The following is a 19,308-nucleotide window of genomic DNA, read 5'->3' on the forward strand; positions in this document are numbered from 1 at the left end:
CACCTTAACTTTTCTTTAATTTCCTGAATTTTTTTTAAACCTCCTCTTTCACTGGATAGGCTTGGATAGGCTTGTGACCAACACAATATGAGTACTTTCCGCTATAAAACCCTGCAGAAAAATGCAATTTACTAACCTAATTACTAATATGATGCTATATATTTGCAATTTTTGTTTTGCGCTTTTTCTCTGCTTTATAAAGATGTGCAGTCCCATGTTAACTCAATGTTGCACGTAGCACATATTGCTTTGAAACATCACATCTTATTTTCCACTGATCACTGAACTATCCAGGGATTTGCTTTGTAATGAAAAACATGTATTATTTTGGAAGTGCTGTTCATGCAATATATCTCCTCAGGGAGGTATGAGAAGATTAGTAATGTATCTTCCTTCTGTTCTAGGGTCTGACTGGAAATCCTGGAGTCACAGGTCCAGAAGGCAAACCAGGCCCAGTGGTAATGCATATTATATTATATTTTTTACTTATATATATTTAAGGAGGAAAATTGCAAAGAACTTTTGTCAACTAATGTTTAAGAGGTGCTGCCCAGGCATGTTTTCTTGCCCAATCTGACCGAGCACTCCGAAGGAACAGTCTGACACTCATTGAGCATCATCGCTTTTATCTGAATTGAAATATTGCAATTCTAGATACGGAAGCAAACCTCAACAAGTGTTGAAATGTATTATCTTATAAACGTATAGATATTTAAGATTATATTTTTAATTAATTAGTTATTTGTAGAGAGAATTACAATCAATTTTTGTTGACTAAGACTTAAAAGGGGTTGCCCAGGCATACTCTTTCAGCAGTGCAGTCTGGATGGTACAGCTAGTGCATCACCAGTCCAACATCCATTAAGCATCATGGTTGAGTCTTAATCTAAGTAATGGCAACTGAATAACTCAGTAGGCCTAATCACAAACTTTTAAAATAATTATGATATCCATTTAAAAATAGAAATTTGGTCCAGAATTTTTTTTCCTGTTATTTAAAATTTCACATTTAATTCAAATGTTTACGAAGTTCGTGGAGTTGATACTGAATCACACAAGGAGAAATAACACAGTTTTCCATGCGTTTCGACATTCAGCCTTAGTTCATTTTTATCATTTTGGTGGTGTAATTGCTACATGATATAATCAGTAAATATACTGTATATATTACTTACTAATATTAAAAGAGATGTAAGCAGAAACATATTAAAACAAACATATAACTATAAAATAAAAATGGAATAGAAATGTTGGTTCTAGGTCTTTCCATAATTTTTCTGTAAATCAAATATTCGTTTTAGTTTAGCAATTTTTCATGCTTTTTTCGGTACATTATTTTTTGCTAATGTTTTTCATTCTATTTTCCTTTGTCTTGCAGGGAGCTTCTGGAGAAGATGGCCGCACTGGTCCACCTGGTCCAATCGGAATACGTGGTGAAACTGGAACTATGGGGCCTGCAGGTCCAAAAGGCAACAGTGTATGGATTTTAACTGTTTTTCTTAATTTAAAACCTTTAAATTTTTTTTTATTTGCATTATAACTTAAAAAAAATTATTCAACAGGGAGATCCTGGAAAGCCCGGAGAGCAAGGCAGTGCAGGTGCAAATGGACAAAGAGTATGTTACTATCTCATTTATTTCCAAATTATTCCTTAGTCACCAAATGTATATTTCTAAAAATGTTACAATTTTTTTTATTTTAACCAGGGAGCCCCAGGAAAAGATGGCGAAGTTGGTCCTTCTGGTCCTGCTGGCCCACCAGTAAGCAGAACAAAACAATCTATATTATGGTTTATGCATATGAAAAGATAGCAGGGTTTTTTTAAAAAAACCCAAAACATCTTTTATTAATTTAGGGCCCTGCTGGCGAAAGAGGTGAACAAGGACCCCCTGGCCCTACTGGATTTCAGGTATTTTTAATAATTCTATTTTACATTATGGGTAATCGGATGTAGATTGCCTGTAGTGACTTAAAGGGGTTGTCCAGCTTAAGAAGAATAGTCTGCAGTCACTCTATAGCCGACGTCACATTTAACAACTTACCAGCGATCCCGAAAATGATGCGCCCTGATAAGGATCGCTGGTAAGTCACTGGGAGGTCGCTGGTGAGATGTCACACAGTCAGATCTTACCAATGACGCAGTAACGATCAGCGACCTGTATAACGATCTCGGCAGGCGATGGGACTGTGTTAGGAGGTCGTTGGTAGGCGTCAAACACAGTGATGCGTCCTGCCCAGCAGGACATAGCCTTTGAAGAAAATGGTCCCAACCATTCAGCAATGACTAGCAATCTCACAGCAGGGGCCTGGTCGCTGGTAGGTGTCACACATAACGAGATCGCTGCTGCGTCACAGAAACGGTGGCGCAACAACGATCTCGTTAGCGATCTCGTTGTGTGTGACGGGGCCTTATGTGACCAGAGACTGCTGAATTGTGTAATGTGCACACTGTCACAATTCCCCTGTATTCTCATGCAAGTAGGAGGTCACACACAGACTGGACTCTTGTCTGCTTCTCAATGTCCACCCAACCACAAGGGGCATTACAGAGAAATAATAACAACACGGTCACAATTCAGTGGTCTGCAGTTACATAAAGTGACTCCAGACTTTTCGACTCAGACTGGACAACCGTTTTAAACTGCACATAGCATATGGTTTCCATTTCAATCATGTAATTGCACATTTAATTCTCACATTTCTAAGTACATTAATATGGTTGTTGATTTATTTTTTTACACCCAATCAATAACAGTATTATTTAACTAAGCCATAGCTAACCTATATTAAAACCCTGTCTTATTCATGAATCCTCGCCATGTCATTCAAAACATTAAATTGTCAAAATCTGGCTTGTAGTTGACCTGACAGGCAGTGAAATACTTTTTTTCAATTCTAAATATTAAGCCCTATATACAATACCTTCCAGGTGTCATGAAGTTGCCCAATCAGTATCGTACAGAAGCGTTATAGGGACAAAGTGTGATTGGGCAGCTGCATTGATTTATAAGATGTACACATGGATAGGCTAATAGTTAGTGGGTGCACCAACAGGTAACCAATCAGTGACAAAGGAGTTCTAATTGGACTATGCATTGGACCTAGCCCATTTCTCAGGTCTTCCCCAAACTCATATTTTACAATAATCTGGAACTTTGAAAATAAGTACTGTTATATTTAGTGTACTGTAACAATTATTGTTCGAGAAACAACATGGTACTCTTTGTTTTAGTAGTTTGCATATTTGACCACTATTCAAAGTTCTATCAATAATAATTTTTAGTAATAACAGACACTTGTTGAGTTACTGTATTAAGTAATGTGACATAAAGATGAATGAAGAACAACATTTTAAAGCCTCTCTACACATATTATATTATTGCCATTCAAAGCCATTGAAAAACCTATTTTGTTGGGACCTGAAAACACTAAATGTGATTTTTAGAGGGGAAAAGGGAAAGGGCATGTTAAATTTCATTGTACACTGCTTTTATTCTGTAGAAGATAAGCCAGGTGCAGAATATACGCATGCACGGCTGAGCATGTAGATGGTATATGGTAGAGTCAGGAGAGATCATTTTAAGTTCATTTATCTATTCAATGGTCTAGAAAAAAAATAAAATCACAATAAAAAATAGCATATCATAATGTGTGTTCTATACTTTACAGGGTTTACCAGGACCACCCGGGCCTCCTGGAGAAACAGGAAAGCCAGGAGATGAAGTAAGTCATTACTTGTCCATACAATATGATTGCAAAATGAAAACTTCCAATATCCAATATGTGCAAAACATTTACTCTGATGACAGCTTTACAATCCCTGGCATTCTTTCAAGCTGCTTCATCAGGTAGTCACCTGGAATGTGGTCTGTTTGAACCATAGCACACACAGTCCGTCCTCGGTAATGGCTGTCCAACAGTCTTGAAGGAGTTCCCAGAGGAGTTGAGCATCCTCCACCTTCATTTCGTGATCTCCTTATTTGTTATATAGACCTTACTTCGCTTGGAGTTGTTTTTTGGGTCAGAAAAAGCCAAATGAAATGGCACGTCATTGCAGAATGCTGTTAGCTATACTGTGTAAGTGTGCCTTGAAGTTTGAATAAAACATCAACATTCTTGACAGCAAAGCACCTCCACACCATCTCACCCTTCCCTCAATGTCGGCAATACATGTGTAGAAGCCATAGGCTCAGGTTTTTGCATCTCACAAAGAAATGGCATTTGGTGCCAAAATTTGCAATTTTTGACTCCTATATAGTTACATTGGTTGCAAATAGACCTAGGTCCATCTAGACTCCTTAGTCCACAGAACAGATTTCCATTGATCTAATCTCCAATCCCTATATTGCTTCGCCCAAACAAGTCTCTTTTCTCTTACGGCCTTCAATACTGGTTTCTTTGAAGTAATTTGACCAAAAAGGCCTGCTTCTTGCAGTCTATTTTTGTAAGCTCATGTTGAGATGTGTTTTCTACATGATACATCATTTATGAGGGCTGTTATCTGAGGTGCTGTTAATTTCTGATTTCTGAGTTTGGTAACTGATGAACTTATTATTTGGAGCAGAGGTAAATGTTGGTTTCCTTTCCTTCATTAGCATAAACTTCATGACTGCACTTGAGGATTCCTTCAGGGTTATAACATCTATTCAGATTAACTGACCTTCACATGTTAAAGTAATGTCGGACTATGATTTCCACTTAGCTGAGTGGTTATTGCCATATTCTAAGTTTATAAAATGGTTGTGGAATACAGCTCAGCATATCCTGTTTTTTTTCTCATGTTTCTTTACTTTTTGTTTCCGTATGTGTTCTTTTGTGGTTTAGCTGCTTTCAGTTTGAATCTACAATGTGCACAATGCAGTAAAATCAAACAAAACCATTGCATGAAGAAGTGTGTCCAAAATTCTGGCTCGTAAATATATATCTATATCTATACAGTATACAGTGCCTACAAGTAGTATTCAACCCCCTGCAGATTTAGCAGGTTTGATAAGATGCAAATAAGTTAGAGCCTGCAAACTTCAAACAAGAGCAGGATTTATTAACAGATGCATAAATCTTACAAACCAACAAGTTATGTTGCTCAGTTAAATTTTAATACATTTTCAACATAAAAGTGTGGGTCAATTATTTTTCAACCCCTAGGTTTAATATTTTGTGGAATAACCCTTGTTTGCAATTACAGCTAATAATCGTCTTTTATAAGACCTGATCAGGCCGGCACAGGTCTCTGGAGTTATCTTGGCCCACTCCTCCATGCAGATCTTCTCCAAGTTATCTAGGTTCTTTGGGTGTCTCATGTGGACTTTAATCTTGAGCTCCTTCTACAAGTTTTTAATTGGGTTAAGGTCAGGAGACTGACTAGGCCACTGCAACACCTTGATTTTTTCCCTCTTGAACCAGGCCTTGGTTTTCTTGCCTGTGTGCTTTGGGTCTTGTTGGAAGATGAAATGACGACCCATCTTAAGATCCTTGATGGTGGAGCGGAGGTTCTTGGCCAAAATCTCCAGGTAGGCTGTGCTATCCATCTTCCCATGGATGCGGACCAGATGGCCAGGCCCCTTGGCTGAGAAACAGACCCACAGCATGATGCTGCCACCACCATGCTTGACTGTAGGGATGGTATTCTTGGGGTCGTATGCAGTGCCATCCAGTCTCCAAACGTCACGTGTGTGGTTGGCACCAAAGATCTCGATCTTGGTCTCATCAGACCAGAGAACCTTGAACCAGTCTGTCTCAGAGTCCTCCAAGTGATCATGAGCAAACTGTAGACGAGCCTTGACATGACGCTTTGAAAGTAAAGGTACCTTACGGGCTCGTCTGGAACGGAGACCATTGCGGTGGAGTACGTTACTTATGGTATTGACTGAAACCAATATCCCCACTGCCATGAGATCTTCCCGGAGCTCCTTCCGTGTTGTCCTTGGGTTAGCCTTGACTCTTCGGACAAGCCTGGCCTCGGCACGGGTGGAAACTTTCAAAGGCTGTCCAGGCCGTGGAAGGCTAACAGTAGTTCCATAAGCCTTCCACTTCCGGATGATGCTCCCAACAGTGGAGACAGGTAGGCCCAACTCCTTGGAAAGGGTTTTGTACCCCTTGCCAGCCTTGTGACCCTCCACGATCTTGTCTCTGATGGCCTTGGAATGCTCCTTTGTCTTTCCCATGTTGACCATGTATGAGTGCTGTTCAAAAGTTTGGGGAGGGTCTTAATTAGTCAGAAAAGGCTGGAAAAAGAGATAATTAATCCAAACATGTGAAGCTCATTGTTCTTTGTGCCTGAAATACTTCTTAATACTTTAGGGGAACCAAACAGAATTCTGGTGGTTTGAGGGGTTGATTAATAAATGACCCTCTGAATAAACTTTTCTTAATTTAAAAAATAAAAAAAAAGAAATAACATTCTTTTTTGCTGTAATGCATTTCAAACTTCCAGGCTGATCTACAGTCCAAATGTCACAATGCCAAGTTAATTCCGAATGTGCAAACCTGCTAAATCTGCAGGGGGTTTAATACTACTTGTAGGCACTGTATATATATATATATATATATATATATATATATATATATATATATATATATGTGTATATATATATATATATATATATATATCTATATATATATATATATGTGTGTATATATATATATATATATATATATATATTTGAATACATATAATTGTGTATATACTATATATATATATATATATATATATATATATAATATATATTGTGTATATAGATATATATATACACCAGTCAGAGGTTTGTTTCTATTTCTCCCTTTCTCTGTATGTGTGTGTGTATATACTGTATACGTGCCGCCCCCGTGCCAGCCGACGCTGCTCAGATCTGAACCTTCAGGGGTGGTCGCTCGAGGGTCTTCGGACCCGGAGTCTCGTGGACACGCCGAATAAAATGGGGGGACGTAGATGTACGGGCTAGGCTGTAATAGGTTCGTGATGCCACCCACGGTGTGTGGTTAGGTGGGACACCACCGCTGCTGTTACAGGGCACTCGGGGGAAGATGTCTGTGCCTAACCCCGATGGCGGAGTGGAGCCGGCCGCTGGAGTGGCAGCGCCTGCGGATGGGGCAGATGACGGAAATGTGGCGGCTCTCGCTCCGGTTGCAGGAGCGGGGGGAGCCGTGGCCCCGGTGGTCACTCAGGTAATGCTGATCTCCTTGCCATATGTGCCCGGTGCTGCCTGGCTACCCCAGTATGACGGGAAGGCCGATTCCCTGCAGATGTTCAGAAAGAAAATTTGTACTATCCTTGATTTTTATGCCATGACTGGCAAGCAGCGTGCATCAGTGGTACTCGGGCAGCTGACCGGCGCCGCTGAGCAGGAATGGAGACCTGGGCAGATGCCGACCGGGTCTCGGTAACCGCCATTTTCGACAAACTGCAAGTCGCTTTTGAGACCCATACTGAAGCGGAGCTGCGGATGCAGTTTTATAATTGCCGACAGCGCCCGCAGGACAGCATCCGAGACTACGCCCTGAGGCTGCAGACGACCCTACGCACCCTGAAGCAGGTGGACACTATTAATGAGGCTGAGAGCAACAAAATGCTGGTGGAACAGTTCCTGCAAGGACTGGGGTCCGACGAAGATCGTAAACAACTACCGCTGTGGTCTCTGGAACACGCGGACTTGAGCTTTGCGGTTCTGAAAGAAAGAGCCATTAAAGTGCTGAAGACGGTCGATGCCAGTACCGCTGACCTGCCACCCTGGCCGGCTGATACTGCTTCCGTCTCGGTGGCGCCCCCCTTGTTGGCCTTGCCAGCTCCTGCAGCAGCAGCCGGGACCCCGAAGGACCTGTCATCGCAAGTACAACACCTGAGTAATGACGTCGCCAGGATCCTCGCCGCCTTACAGCTACCACCGAAAGCCAAGCCAGCGGAGAAGATACAGCTCGCCGACAGCCCGGAGGACGTCCCGTGGATGCAGCGGAGGAGGAACAACGACAGCCAGTATGGACCACCCGTTTGCTACAAGTGTAACAAAACTGGTCACTACTCTCGCCGGTGCCCTTTAAATGAGCAACCCCTGAGGCCAAGGGCCAATCCTCAGGAATAGACCCTCAAGGCCCAGCCGACTGGCGTGATTGATACGTTGGAGGCCGCCCCATCATCTCCCTTGCTGTGGACGATATCCCAACATACGCCCTTCTCGACACCGGTTCGCAGGTAACAACTATGCCTTATGTACTGTACAAGCAATACTGGTCTGATTGCGAGCTCATCCCCCCGGACCCCAGTTTGACCATCATTGCAGCTAACGGACCCAGGTGGGGTTTAAGGAGGTAACCTTGAAGGTGGGGTTGGTAGAGCTGAAACATCAAGGGCTAATCGTGGTGTAAAATGACCCTAGTGACCGTACCCCAAAAATGGTCCTAGGGACCAACGTGATCGAGAACTGCATGGGGGAAGTGCTGCACCTATTGCAACAACTGTCCATCACAGCAGGAGGGGGGCAGCAGAGGGCTTTACAACGTGAAATCCAGGCCCTACTGCAGCGGCAGCAAGTGAACATGTCAGGTGGAGAGATTGGTGGTGTGTGAGTGATGGATGTGGCGCCTCTAGTGGTGCCTCCACGGAGCGAGATGATGATCTGGTGTAGAGTGGCAGTGGGACCCCATGGACAGGATTACCCGGCAGTGGTGGATACTCTGCCTTCCGAGCATTGGCCCACAGTAATGGCAGCCAGAGGGGTGATTGATGTCAAGAAAGGACGGGTGCCCGTGAGAGTGATAAACTGCGGAGAGGAAGAGGTCAGGCTACCCCGCTATGCTACCATTGCTAAGTTATTCACTGTAGATGCAGATGCCATCCACGCAGCAACCTCCACTATGACCGCATCCCAACCAGGCAGTGATACCCCATCCAGACAGTTAGAAGAGTGGTGCCAGGAGTTACATGTAGGCACCGAATCCACACCCACACTTCACAAGGAAGGGGTGTACAGGGTAGTGCAAGAGTATGAGCAGGTATTTAGCAAACACCCGTTATATTTTGGGAGGATTAAGGGAAATCCTGTTCGTGACGCCAAGTTTCGGGGTGTGCCGCCCCCGTGCCAGCAGCCAACGCTGCTCGGATCCGGACCTTCAGGGGTGGTGGCTCGAGGGTCTCCGGACCCGGGGGGTCTCGCGGACACGCCGAATAAAATGGGGGGGACATAGATGTATGGGCTAGGCCGTAATAGGTTTGTGACGCCACACACGGTGTGTGGTTAGGTAGGACACCACCGCTGTTGTTACGGGGGGCACCCGAGGGAGATATTGTGCAGAAAGTTGTTAACCCCTCCGTGGGCAGGGATAGTGGCCCCGGGACCCGATGGCTCTGGTGCAGGGGAGATGACAACCGCAGGGGGTAAAACACACAAGTTTCTGGTAAACTAAGGTGGTGGTGGCCGGTGCCGTGGCCGGTTGCTTTCGGGATCCCCCACCCGGCTGGTGGTCTCTATCCTTTTCCTGCACTGTTTAAGTAGAAAAGACTTCCCAGTTTGAAACGTAGGAGTCCGCTCCCGGCTGGATGTGGCCTAAGGAGCCATGCCCACAGACTCTGGCCCATGTGATCTATGGGCCCTGGCGGTGACCTCTTATTCCTAATCGGTGGGCTGTTGTCTTCTATGAGGGACTTTGGATGGGACAGGACCTCTAGTCCTGGCCTCAATCGGTTAATAAACCAGTTCCACTTGTTTCTGGCTCCTGGCTTCAGGGTCCGAGTACCCCCCTTTGTGCTACGGTTTCCGGGTTGGTTCCCCATGTCGGTACCGGCAGGCTACAACCATGGCTCGGTCCACCTCGGATCCACCAAGCCGTCTTCCCGTCTCTTGCTGACGGAGACCACCGTCTGCCTCCTAGCCAAGGCACCAGGGCTCCTACCCTGGTACCTGTCAGTCAACTTCAGGCCTGACACACAGGCCTGACCTCCACTCCACACTCCTCTGTCCTTGAACTCCAAGACTGATCTGAACTGATCTGCTGCTTTTCCCGCTAAACCCCTGGGTGGGCGTGCTCCAACCACCTGGTCACGCCCACTGGTGTGTCTATCTTTCCCTAAGGGGGGTAACTAGGGCTTAATGGTTGGCTGTGTGTTTCCTAGTGGGGGAAGGTGTTATGCAGGGGCCTAGTTGTGACTACTTGGCTTTGCCATATATATATATATATATATATATATATATATATATATATATATATATATATATATATATAAAATTACAAAGCTTCTCCTATATTTTGCAATGTTGAACATGGATGGCATACAAGTGTCATCTTTGTTCTGTACATGCTTCAACCATGCTACCAGTAATAAATGGACATATTTCCTTGTGGATCACACGGACACATGTGGTTTATATGGACGCACGGTCCGTGTGAAAACACGGAGGTGTACAGATCCCCATAGATTTTTATGAGAATCCATGTGAACGTGTCTGCAGTACACGTGAAAACAGATGCCACTTATACCGGAAACACGGACGTATGAAGGGGCCCAACATGCAGGAAAACAAGAAAGAAGTTCCAAATACGGTGAAGATGTGCAAAAAACAGAATTCTGCAATTGTTTTTTGGGTTTTCTCTCTGCGGCACTCCTTGGGCAGAAAAAATGACCTAGTAATATTATTTTGTACAATTATAGTGATATTAAACTTGTATATATTTTTTTAATTCCGTAAAAAATGTTGTTACTTGTGTCACCATTTTCTGATACCCGTAATGCTTTAATTATTTGGCCAATGCAGTTGAGTGTGTGTTTTTTTGCACCCTTAGATGATGTGTTTATTGATATAATTTTGGGGTAGATATGATGTTCTATTTATTACTTATTGCACTTTTGCGCATTTCTGGTATTTTGATTTTTTTTCTTGTTTTGCAAATTTGATTGAATTAATTAATTATATATTTTGATAGACCAGATGTTTTTGAACGTGGAGATGCCATATGTTTTTTGTTTTTTTTTCATTATTTTTAATAGGGAAAACAGTGATGTTTTATATATATATATATATATATATTTTTTAACTTTTTTGTTAGTTTTCTTTTCACCTGAGAGAGTCCAATTGCTTATACTACATATTGTAATATTATGGTGTTCAGTATATAGTAAAAATTATGGTTTCCTATAAACGCTAGCCACAGGCTGGTCTTCAGAGGAGCACCATATTGGCAAACACAGTAAACATCAGCAAATCCCTGACAATGATGGCAACCCTTTAGTTGCTTTGTGATCATGCCATGGGAGGTGTGATAGGCACTTGTAATGTTTTCCTCCTGGGATGTGCTCTGTAAATGCCACTGTCAGAGACTGACAAGTGCATTTATGGTGTTAGCAGCAGTGGATGGAGTTCATCTCAACACTTGCTATTAGAGGCAGATGATGGCTGAACAGCGCAGACATCATCTGTTCAAATTCATCAGTTTTCAATTTCATCTTGCGCTTTCCTACTCTGGCACTGTGATTGACAGCCAAGACCTTCTTGAAGCTGCCTGGGACAATCTACTATTTTGTAACATGAATATAGCATACATATATCTAGACTTCCCATTGGTGAACTTGGTTCTTGTAGCTGATGGTGTTACAAAGTGTATTGCGCAATAGAAGTGCTGCTGGAAGACAAGCTGGAGACTGCAACTGCTACTGAGCATGAGCAAGATTCCAGCATCTGGAACAGGGAGTTGGAGGCTGAGATACACTTGAATGAATAAAATCTGGCAATGTATAGCTGAATAAAATGCTGAGTGCTCAGAAAGGATTATAATAATGTCATTTTGTGATGTATTTAAATGCCCAATAATTTTATCATCCTAATATCTCCTGAGAGTTAGGTGATATACAATTTTTCATGATGTATTTAGATTTTATTGTTAAATCTGGAGACAGAAAATCTTTAATGCAAAAACTTAAACAAATTCTAAACCTGTGGCACAACACAGTATGTACAGAATTATTTATAGAAATGTTTAGTATGAATTTTTTATCTTACATAGGGAGTACCTGGAGATTCTGGAGCTGCAGGTCCACTCGGTCCAAGGGTAAGAAATTTAAGAAACATATGTACAGACAGTTAAGTGTTGAGTTTTTTATGTTGCAAATAAGGTAAACCTTTCCTTTTAATAGGGAGAACGTGGTAATCCTGGTGAAAGAGGAGAACCTGGGGCTTCAGGACTACCTGGTGAAAAGGGTATGGCTGGTGGCCATGGACCTGATGGACCAAAGGTGACTTAGCCTTGTTTAACTTGATATTTCATAGTAAATTACCTTAAAAAGATGTTAAAAAAATAAATATAGTAAAATCTCATACTATTATCTTATCATATATTTACTTGTTGCACTACTGTTCTATCTATTGCATTTACCATTTTTAATACATATTTTTTAAGCTGTTCATGTATGAATTTCACATTTCTATTTCCAAAATACTGCACTAGGTTATATTATTTGCCTATTCTGTTCTTTTGCCAAATACTTATTTAATATTACATTATTACCATAGGGAAGTCCTGGCCCATCCGGCACTGTTGGTGATACAGGACCTCCAGGTCTACAAGGTATGCCAGGAGAAAGAGGCATTGCTGGAACACCAGGTCCAAAAGGTGACAGGGTAAGTCTGGAGAGTGAGTATAGGATGGGTCAAGGCACTTGGATTCAAAGCACCACTCCAGCCCTGAAAAAAAAAACACGTTGGAGTTGTGTTTTAATGTATATTAAAAAAGTTAGTGTTTTTATAGAGAGGTTATCTTCATGTGTGACCTATGTACAGTAATGGCCAAATGTGTTGGCACCCTGGAAATTGTTCCAGAAATGTAATTTTTTCTCCAAGAAAATAATTATGTTGTTATAGACATGTTTATTTCCTTTGTGTGTATTGGAACAACACACAAAAAACAGAGTGGAAAAAAAGCAAATCGGATATTGATAATGGATTGGGAGGGGCACCATACGAGACACAGTTCACACATATACATACCATGCTCATCCAAACCCCACACTTTTGACAATCGTGATATCTGTCATCTGGTGGAGCATAGGCTGAGAATGCAGACTATACCGATTGGAGAAACAAAAGCTCTGAGCTAAGCAAAAGTTGGGAGAAAGTGGGTATCGCCTGGTATCAGAGAAGTGAAGATACTGGTCCCAGTTTGAGATGTCGTGGACTGAGGACATTTCATTTTGGCCATAAACTCTAAGTTGCTGTAACATCGTGGACAGAAGAATAAAAATAATTGCATTGTTAACCTGCCTAGGTGATTAATGAAACCCACAACCTCAAATCTTCACAGACATAATTTCACACAAGTTCAAAACATGAGAAACTCGAGTCAGTATCAAAATACACATATTTATTAATTGATAATACATACAGAAAGATAATTTTTTTAAATATTAAAATATTGTGCTTAGTATCATAGCAATCAAATCTCAGTCAAGAAAGGCTAATCCATAAGGTCTGTTACAGGGTAAAAGGATTTTTTTGATATAATATCCTTTTAAGCATAGATAAAAATAGGGTTTTGTATGCAGTGACGTGAGGGTTAACCATATAATGATGGACCCTCAACCCATCACCTTATATTCAGATAAGCAAAAGAGGAGGAGCTAGTTATTAAATGGAAAGCTCCCCGACACGTGTTTCGCAACTCGCTTCATCAAGAAGCGAGTTGCGAAACACATGTCGGGGAGCTGTCCGGGCGGTCCATTTCTACCATGGGTAAATATTAGACACATTTACTGTTATCATTGTAAGGATTGTATGGGTATATGCTTTACTGTGAATCGATATGCAAGGGGTGACAGTGCACATAGAGGATATTTATATATGCTGGAAACTTGTGTGTCCACTACCCCAGACACATTGGGACATCTCGATTTAATTGTTTCCCACTGTGCCTGTGGTGAGAAGCAACACATGTGTTATATAGAACTACCTTTGAATATATTTTTTTATTAGGTAAAGGGGGAGAGAACTATTTGAATTGATTCCTGGCTTGATGGGGCTGCTGCCTGCTGAATACCGCGGGGAAGATCAAATAATCTATAAATTGACAGTGTAACAATCTCGCTGCGGTATGCACGGGGCTGTTGTTTTTTCTGATTCAGGAAATCAAAAATAAAAATAATAAAAACAGTTTTTACAATTATATGTAGGAGAGGATTACTGGACCTTTTTCCGACATGGTTGGGCTGCCGCCCATTGAATATCACATGGAAAAGTAATTTAATTGTAGACTAAAAGTGTAACAATGTTTATTGCGGTGCCCACTGGGTTGCCTTTTCCTTTTGATTGGAAAGTGAACAATGTTTGCAATTTATGCAGTAAATAAAGGAGTAGATTATTTAAACTGATCCTTGGTATAGTCGGACTGTCGCCTGCTGAATACCGCAGGAGAGATAAAATTATTTGTATGGTGTAACCATTCTGCTGGGGTTACTGTTTCCTTCGGATTTGGAAGTAAATACTGTTTATGATTAACGTAGCAACATCTCTCCTGCGGTGTTCACTGGGGTATCGTTCCCTGTGTTATGGGAAGTATATGGAAAACAAAAAATAAAAAATACTATTAACCTTTCCATTTAAGATTAGCTCCTCCTCTTTTGCCTGTTGGAATATAGAAACATTTCTCCTGCGATGTTCACTGGGGTACTGATCCCTGTGTTATTGGAAGTATATAGAAAAATAAAAAATAAAAAATATTACTAACCCTTCCTCTCCATTTAATAACTAGCTCCTCCTCTTTTGCTTATCTGAATATAAGGTGACGGGTTGAGGGTCCATCATTATATGGTTAACCCTCTCGTCGTTTAAAAGGATATTATATCAAAAAATCCTTTTACCCTGTAACGGACCTTACGGATTAGCCTTTTTTGACTGGGATTTGATTACTATGATACTAAGCACAATATTTTAATATTTCAAAAAATTATCTTTTTGTATGTATTATCAATTAATAAATATGTGTATTTTGATACTGACTCAAGTTTCTCATGTTTTGAAGTTTTTGTTGGAGTCATAAGGTATCCTAAAGATGGGCAGTTTGAACTTTTGTGTTTTAATAATTTCACACAAACTTCAAAAAAGAGCTGAACAACATTGTCGGCATCCTCAACTTAATAACAATCAACAAGCTTCTTAGGGGTGCTTTACATGCTGCGACATCGCTAGCATTTGCTAGCGATGTCGAGCGCGATTGCACCCGCCCCCGTCGCACGGCCGATATGTGGTAATCGCTGCCGTAGCGAACATTATCGCACATACCTGCTCTGCGATGTCGCTGTGACTGGCGAATCGCCTCCTTTCTAAGGAGGCGGTTCGTTCAGTGTCACAGCGACGTCACAGCAGCGACACTGAACCGTTGCCCAATAGAAAAGGAGGGGAGGAGATGAGCGGCCGGAACATCCCGCCCACCTCCTTCCTTCCTCTTTTTCTGGTGGACGGAGGTAAGGAGATGTTTGTGATTCCAGCGGTGTCACACATAGCGATGTGTGCTGCTGCAGGAACGACAAACAACATCGTACCTGCAGCAGCACGGATATTATGGAAATGAACGGCGTGTCAACGAGCAACGATTTTGCACGTTTTTGCGCTCGTTGATCGTTGCTCATTTGTGTTACATGCTGCGATGTCGCTACCGGTGCCGAATGTGCGTCACTAATGATGTGACCCCGACGATATATCGGCAGCGATGTTGCAACATGTAAAGTACCCCTTACACCTCTCGACTGAAATTTGGACCACTCTTCTTTGGCAATATGCTCCAGGTCTCTCATATTAGGATTTAGATCTGGAACACTCCTGGCCATTTCAGAAATTTCCAGTGCTTTGATTCCATCCATTTCTGGGTGCTTTTTGAAGTATGTGTGGGGTCATTGTACTGATCGAAAGACCAAGACCTTGGATACAAACTCAACTTTCTGACAATGGGCACTATATTGTGACCCAAAACCCTTTGGTAATCTTCAGATTTCATGATACCTTGCCAGAGGCAGCAAAATAATACTAAAATATCTTTGAACCTCCATTATTTTTGACTGTAGGCATTGTGTTTTTTGTCTGTGTAGGCCTCATTCAGTTTTTGGTAAACATAAGAATGATGTGCTTTACCAAAGACCTCTATATTGGTCTCATCTGGCCTCAAGACGCTTTCCCAGAAGGATTTTGGCTAACTCATGAACATTTGGCAAACTGCAGTCTAGCTTTCTATGTCTCTTTGTCAGCAGTGGGGTCCTCCTGGGTCTCTTACCATAGCGTTGATTGAATTTCGTTCAAATGTCGATGGATAGTTCACACTGAAACGCATGTACCCTGAGCTTGCATGACAGCTCAAATTTCTTTGGAACTTGATTGGGGAAGACTATCCACCATCTGGACTATTCTACATTCATTAATTTTTCACTGTTGTCCACATCAATGGAGATTAACTACAGTGCTATGAGTTGTAAACTTCTTGATTATGTTGTGCCTCGTGAACAAACGAACATCAAGATTTATGGAGATGAACTGGTAACCTTGAGAATGTTGACCGTTTTCAAAAATTTTGGTTCTAAAGTCCTCAAACAATTTTTTTTCTCCTCTTTTTGTTCTTCATACTTGGTGTGGCACACAGAGACATATAATGCAAAGATTGAGTTAACTTCTTCCCTTTTTATCTGGTTTCCGGTATGATTCTCATATTACTCACAACTGTTAGTTGCCACAGGTTAGTTTCACGATCACATGTTTGAAACACAGTTGTTTACCCACAGTTTTGGAAAGGGGCCAATGATTTTGTCCGGCCCATCTTGGGGTTTTATGTGGCATTATGTCCAATCTACCTTTTTTCCTCTGTTTTGTGTTGTTCCATTACACAAAGTGAATAAACATGTTTATGACAAAACGTGTAATTTCAATAATTTTCTTGGAGAAATACTTCATTTTCTGGAACAATTTCAAGGGTGCCAACACTTTCGGCCATGACTGTATATATATATATATATATATATATATTTTTTTTTTTTTTTTCTTTGAATTGCTAAATGTAAAAGTAATGTCAGAATTTGCAGTATATTTTTTATATTTTAGGGAGGAATTGGTGAAAAGGGATCCGAAGGAACCCCTGGTAATGATGGTGCTAGAGTAAGTACAAATGCTATGACCAATTAACTTTCAGTTATTCAAGGAAAGATAATGAAAAATAGTTTTAAATTTACTAAAAAAAATGACAGTATTTTTTGGACTATAAGACGCATTTTTTAAGCAAGAAAAACTCTTGTTAAAATGTGGCACATGCTAATAGTCTGGAGACAGCTTTCTGTGATGAAGGAGAAAGCCTTCCCACACACAGTGCTGCCTTCTCTCCTCCTATTGTACACTGATCTATGTGATCCGTGCAGTGTAGAGGAACCTGATCTTCTGCACAAGGAATTTAAGTATCTTTGACCTCATGCGACTGATCATGTGCCTGATCACATAACCGGAAAGGTACTTTAGATAAAGGGAACCTGTGAGCCCCCCCATGCCCCCATAAGCCCCAGCAGCTGTGTATACCTATCTAAATTCCCTGCCTATCAGTCCCTTACATTGGACACATAAACAGATCTTTAAAAAAAGTATTTCTAAAGTCCATTTATTATATGCAAATAAACCCTTTGACTAATCAATGGCGTGTTAGCCAGCCCATTCAGCATGTTATCATGCCGTGAAAATACCAGCTTTATTCCCAGTGCTCTGCAAATGACGTGCATGTGCCCCGCCTTGCTCCTTCACATCACTGAACCTCTAAAGCCAGGTGTATGCGTCCCTTCTTTAGAGAGGTTCACTGCCCATGCTTTTGTGTGAAATGTAATAATGGGACTGTTAGGCACTGACATTAGATATGTAGACACTACTGCTGGTGCTTCTGGGGCACGGGGGACCTGACACGTTTGCTTAAAATATTGGAAGGTCCTGCAGCTGTTCAACTGCTACAGCCTCTGTGCAGGTCCCAGTGGCTTCCGCTCAAGCTGTTTACCAATTACAAACTGCAAGATGTGGTAATGTATAGTGTGTGTGTAAGTAAATGTGGCTGTGTGTGTCTATATGTACATGTAGTGTACATATCTATATGTGCATGTGGCAGAGCCATGTAGGTCTATGGCCATGTAGCAGCACCGTGTATGTCTATGGGAATGTAGCAGAGCCATGTATGTCTATGAACATGTAGCAAAGTCATCTATGTCTATGAGAACAGCTGTGTCTGTATAATATATACACTGCAGAAAAATATTGAGGGTATGTGCCCACGATCAGTAATTTATAGAAATCCCATGCTCGCTGTTCTCCTTTTCTCCTCAGCATAAACTAACCTGTGGCATGGCTTTCTGAGCCACAGCATGTCATGGTATCCTGCGGAGATGCAAGTGTTCTCCTCAGGGAGAACACAGACAAAGACCACAGTGGCCCCGAACTCTAATCATGGACATGGGCAGCTGCGGTTCTTGAAGAGAGCACTCACGACCCCGCAGGAGAGGACACTCTGGGTCCAGGATGCAGCATGTGTTGATTGTGTGCACCCACCCTAACAATAGATTTATTACCTGCCTATTCTAACCTAGTACATTAAAATTAGTGACTGATAATGAGCCCTCCCCTTTAACCCCTTCACGACCATGGACGGAAAGATCCGTCATGGTGCCCTGGGCCTTAACGACCAAGGACGTATCTTTCCGTCATGACGTAATCGCGGCACCAGAGCCCCTGGTAACTGCGATCGGTTAACACAAACCGCAGATTCGGGGAGGAGGGGACCTGTACCTGACCTCAGGAGGGGTGGTACCTCCTCCCCGGACCTACGGAGGCTGTGATTGGCTGACGAATGCTGCTCAATCAATCACAGCCACTGTAATGTTCCAGTCATTTAAAGTGACTGAAACATTGAAATCCAGCCCTGACCAGTGCAGCTATAGCACTGGCCATTGGTTGGAGCTGGGTGACCTCACTGGATCACCCTCCCCCAGCTCCAGTAGCTCTGATTGAAGAGATCGGCCTTGTGACCGATCTCTCCAATCACAGTGGACCTGTTTCCGGTGACCGCCCCCATCAGCTTCACTTGTCGGTCCCTGCAGCACAACAGCACTGTGAGTGTATATAGTGCAATGGCAGGGTGACAAGTTCCGGTCCCATGCTGTTGATATATGACCGGAGCATGGGACCCGGAAGTTGCCGCACTGCCATTGCACTGTATGAAACCGGTTAAAAGCCTCCCGATCTGCCGCCGCCGCCCTCCATCTGCCACAGTGCCACCGCTCTCCCCGATCTGCTGCCTGGCCCCTCACCTCTGTGATGTGCTGCCAGC

General features: G+C 42.3%; 1 protein-coding gene across 1 annotated transcript in view; it reads left to right on the forward strand.

The window, feature by feature from the left end:
* Window positions 1-19,308, forward strand: part of COL5A2 (collagen type V alpha 2 chain) — a 384,888-nt gene that overhangs the window by 307,105 nt on the left and 58,475 nt on the right. The window contains exons 26-35 of the mRNA XM_075317769.1: window positions 405-458; window positions 1,379-1,477; window positions 1,563-1,616; window positions 1,707-1,760; window positions 1,856-1,909; window positions 3,670-3,723; window positions 11,989-12,033; window positions 12,119-12,217; window positions 12,495-12,602; window positions 17,058-17,111. Coding sequence (XP_075173884.1) covers window positions 405-458; window positions 1,379-1,477; window positions 1,563-1,616; window positions 1,707-1,760; window positions 1,856-1,909; window positions 3,670-3,723; window positions 11,989-12,033; window positions 12,119-12,217; window positions 12,495-12,602; window positions 17,058-17,111 — 675 coding nt within the window. The remainder of the gene's footprint in view (window positions 1-404; window positions 459-1,378; window positions 1,478-1,562; window positions 1,617-1,706; window positions 1,761-1,855; window positions 1,910-3,669; window positions 3,724-11,988; window positions 12,034-12,118; window positions 12,218-12,494; window positions 12,603-17,057; window positions 17,112-19,308) is intronic.

The sequence above is a fragment of the Anomaloglossus baeobatrachus genome, chromosome 7 (assembly GCF_048569485.1).
Source record: "Anomaloglossus baeobatrachus isolate aAnoBae1 chromosome 7, aAnoBae1.hap1, whole genome shotgun sequence".
Lineage (NCBI taxonomy): Eukaryota > Metazoa > Chordata > Amphibia > Anura > Aromobatidae > Anomaloglossus > Anomaloglossus baeobatrachus.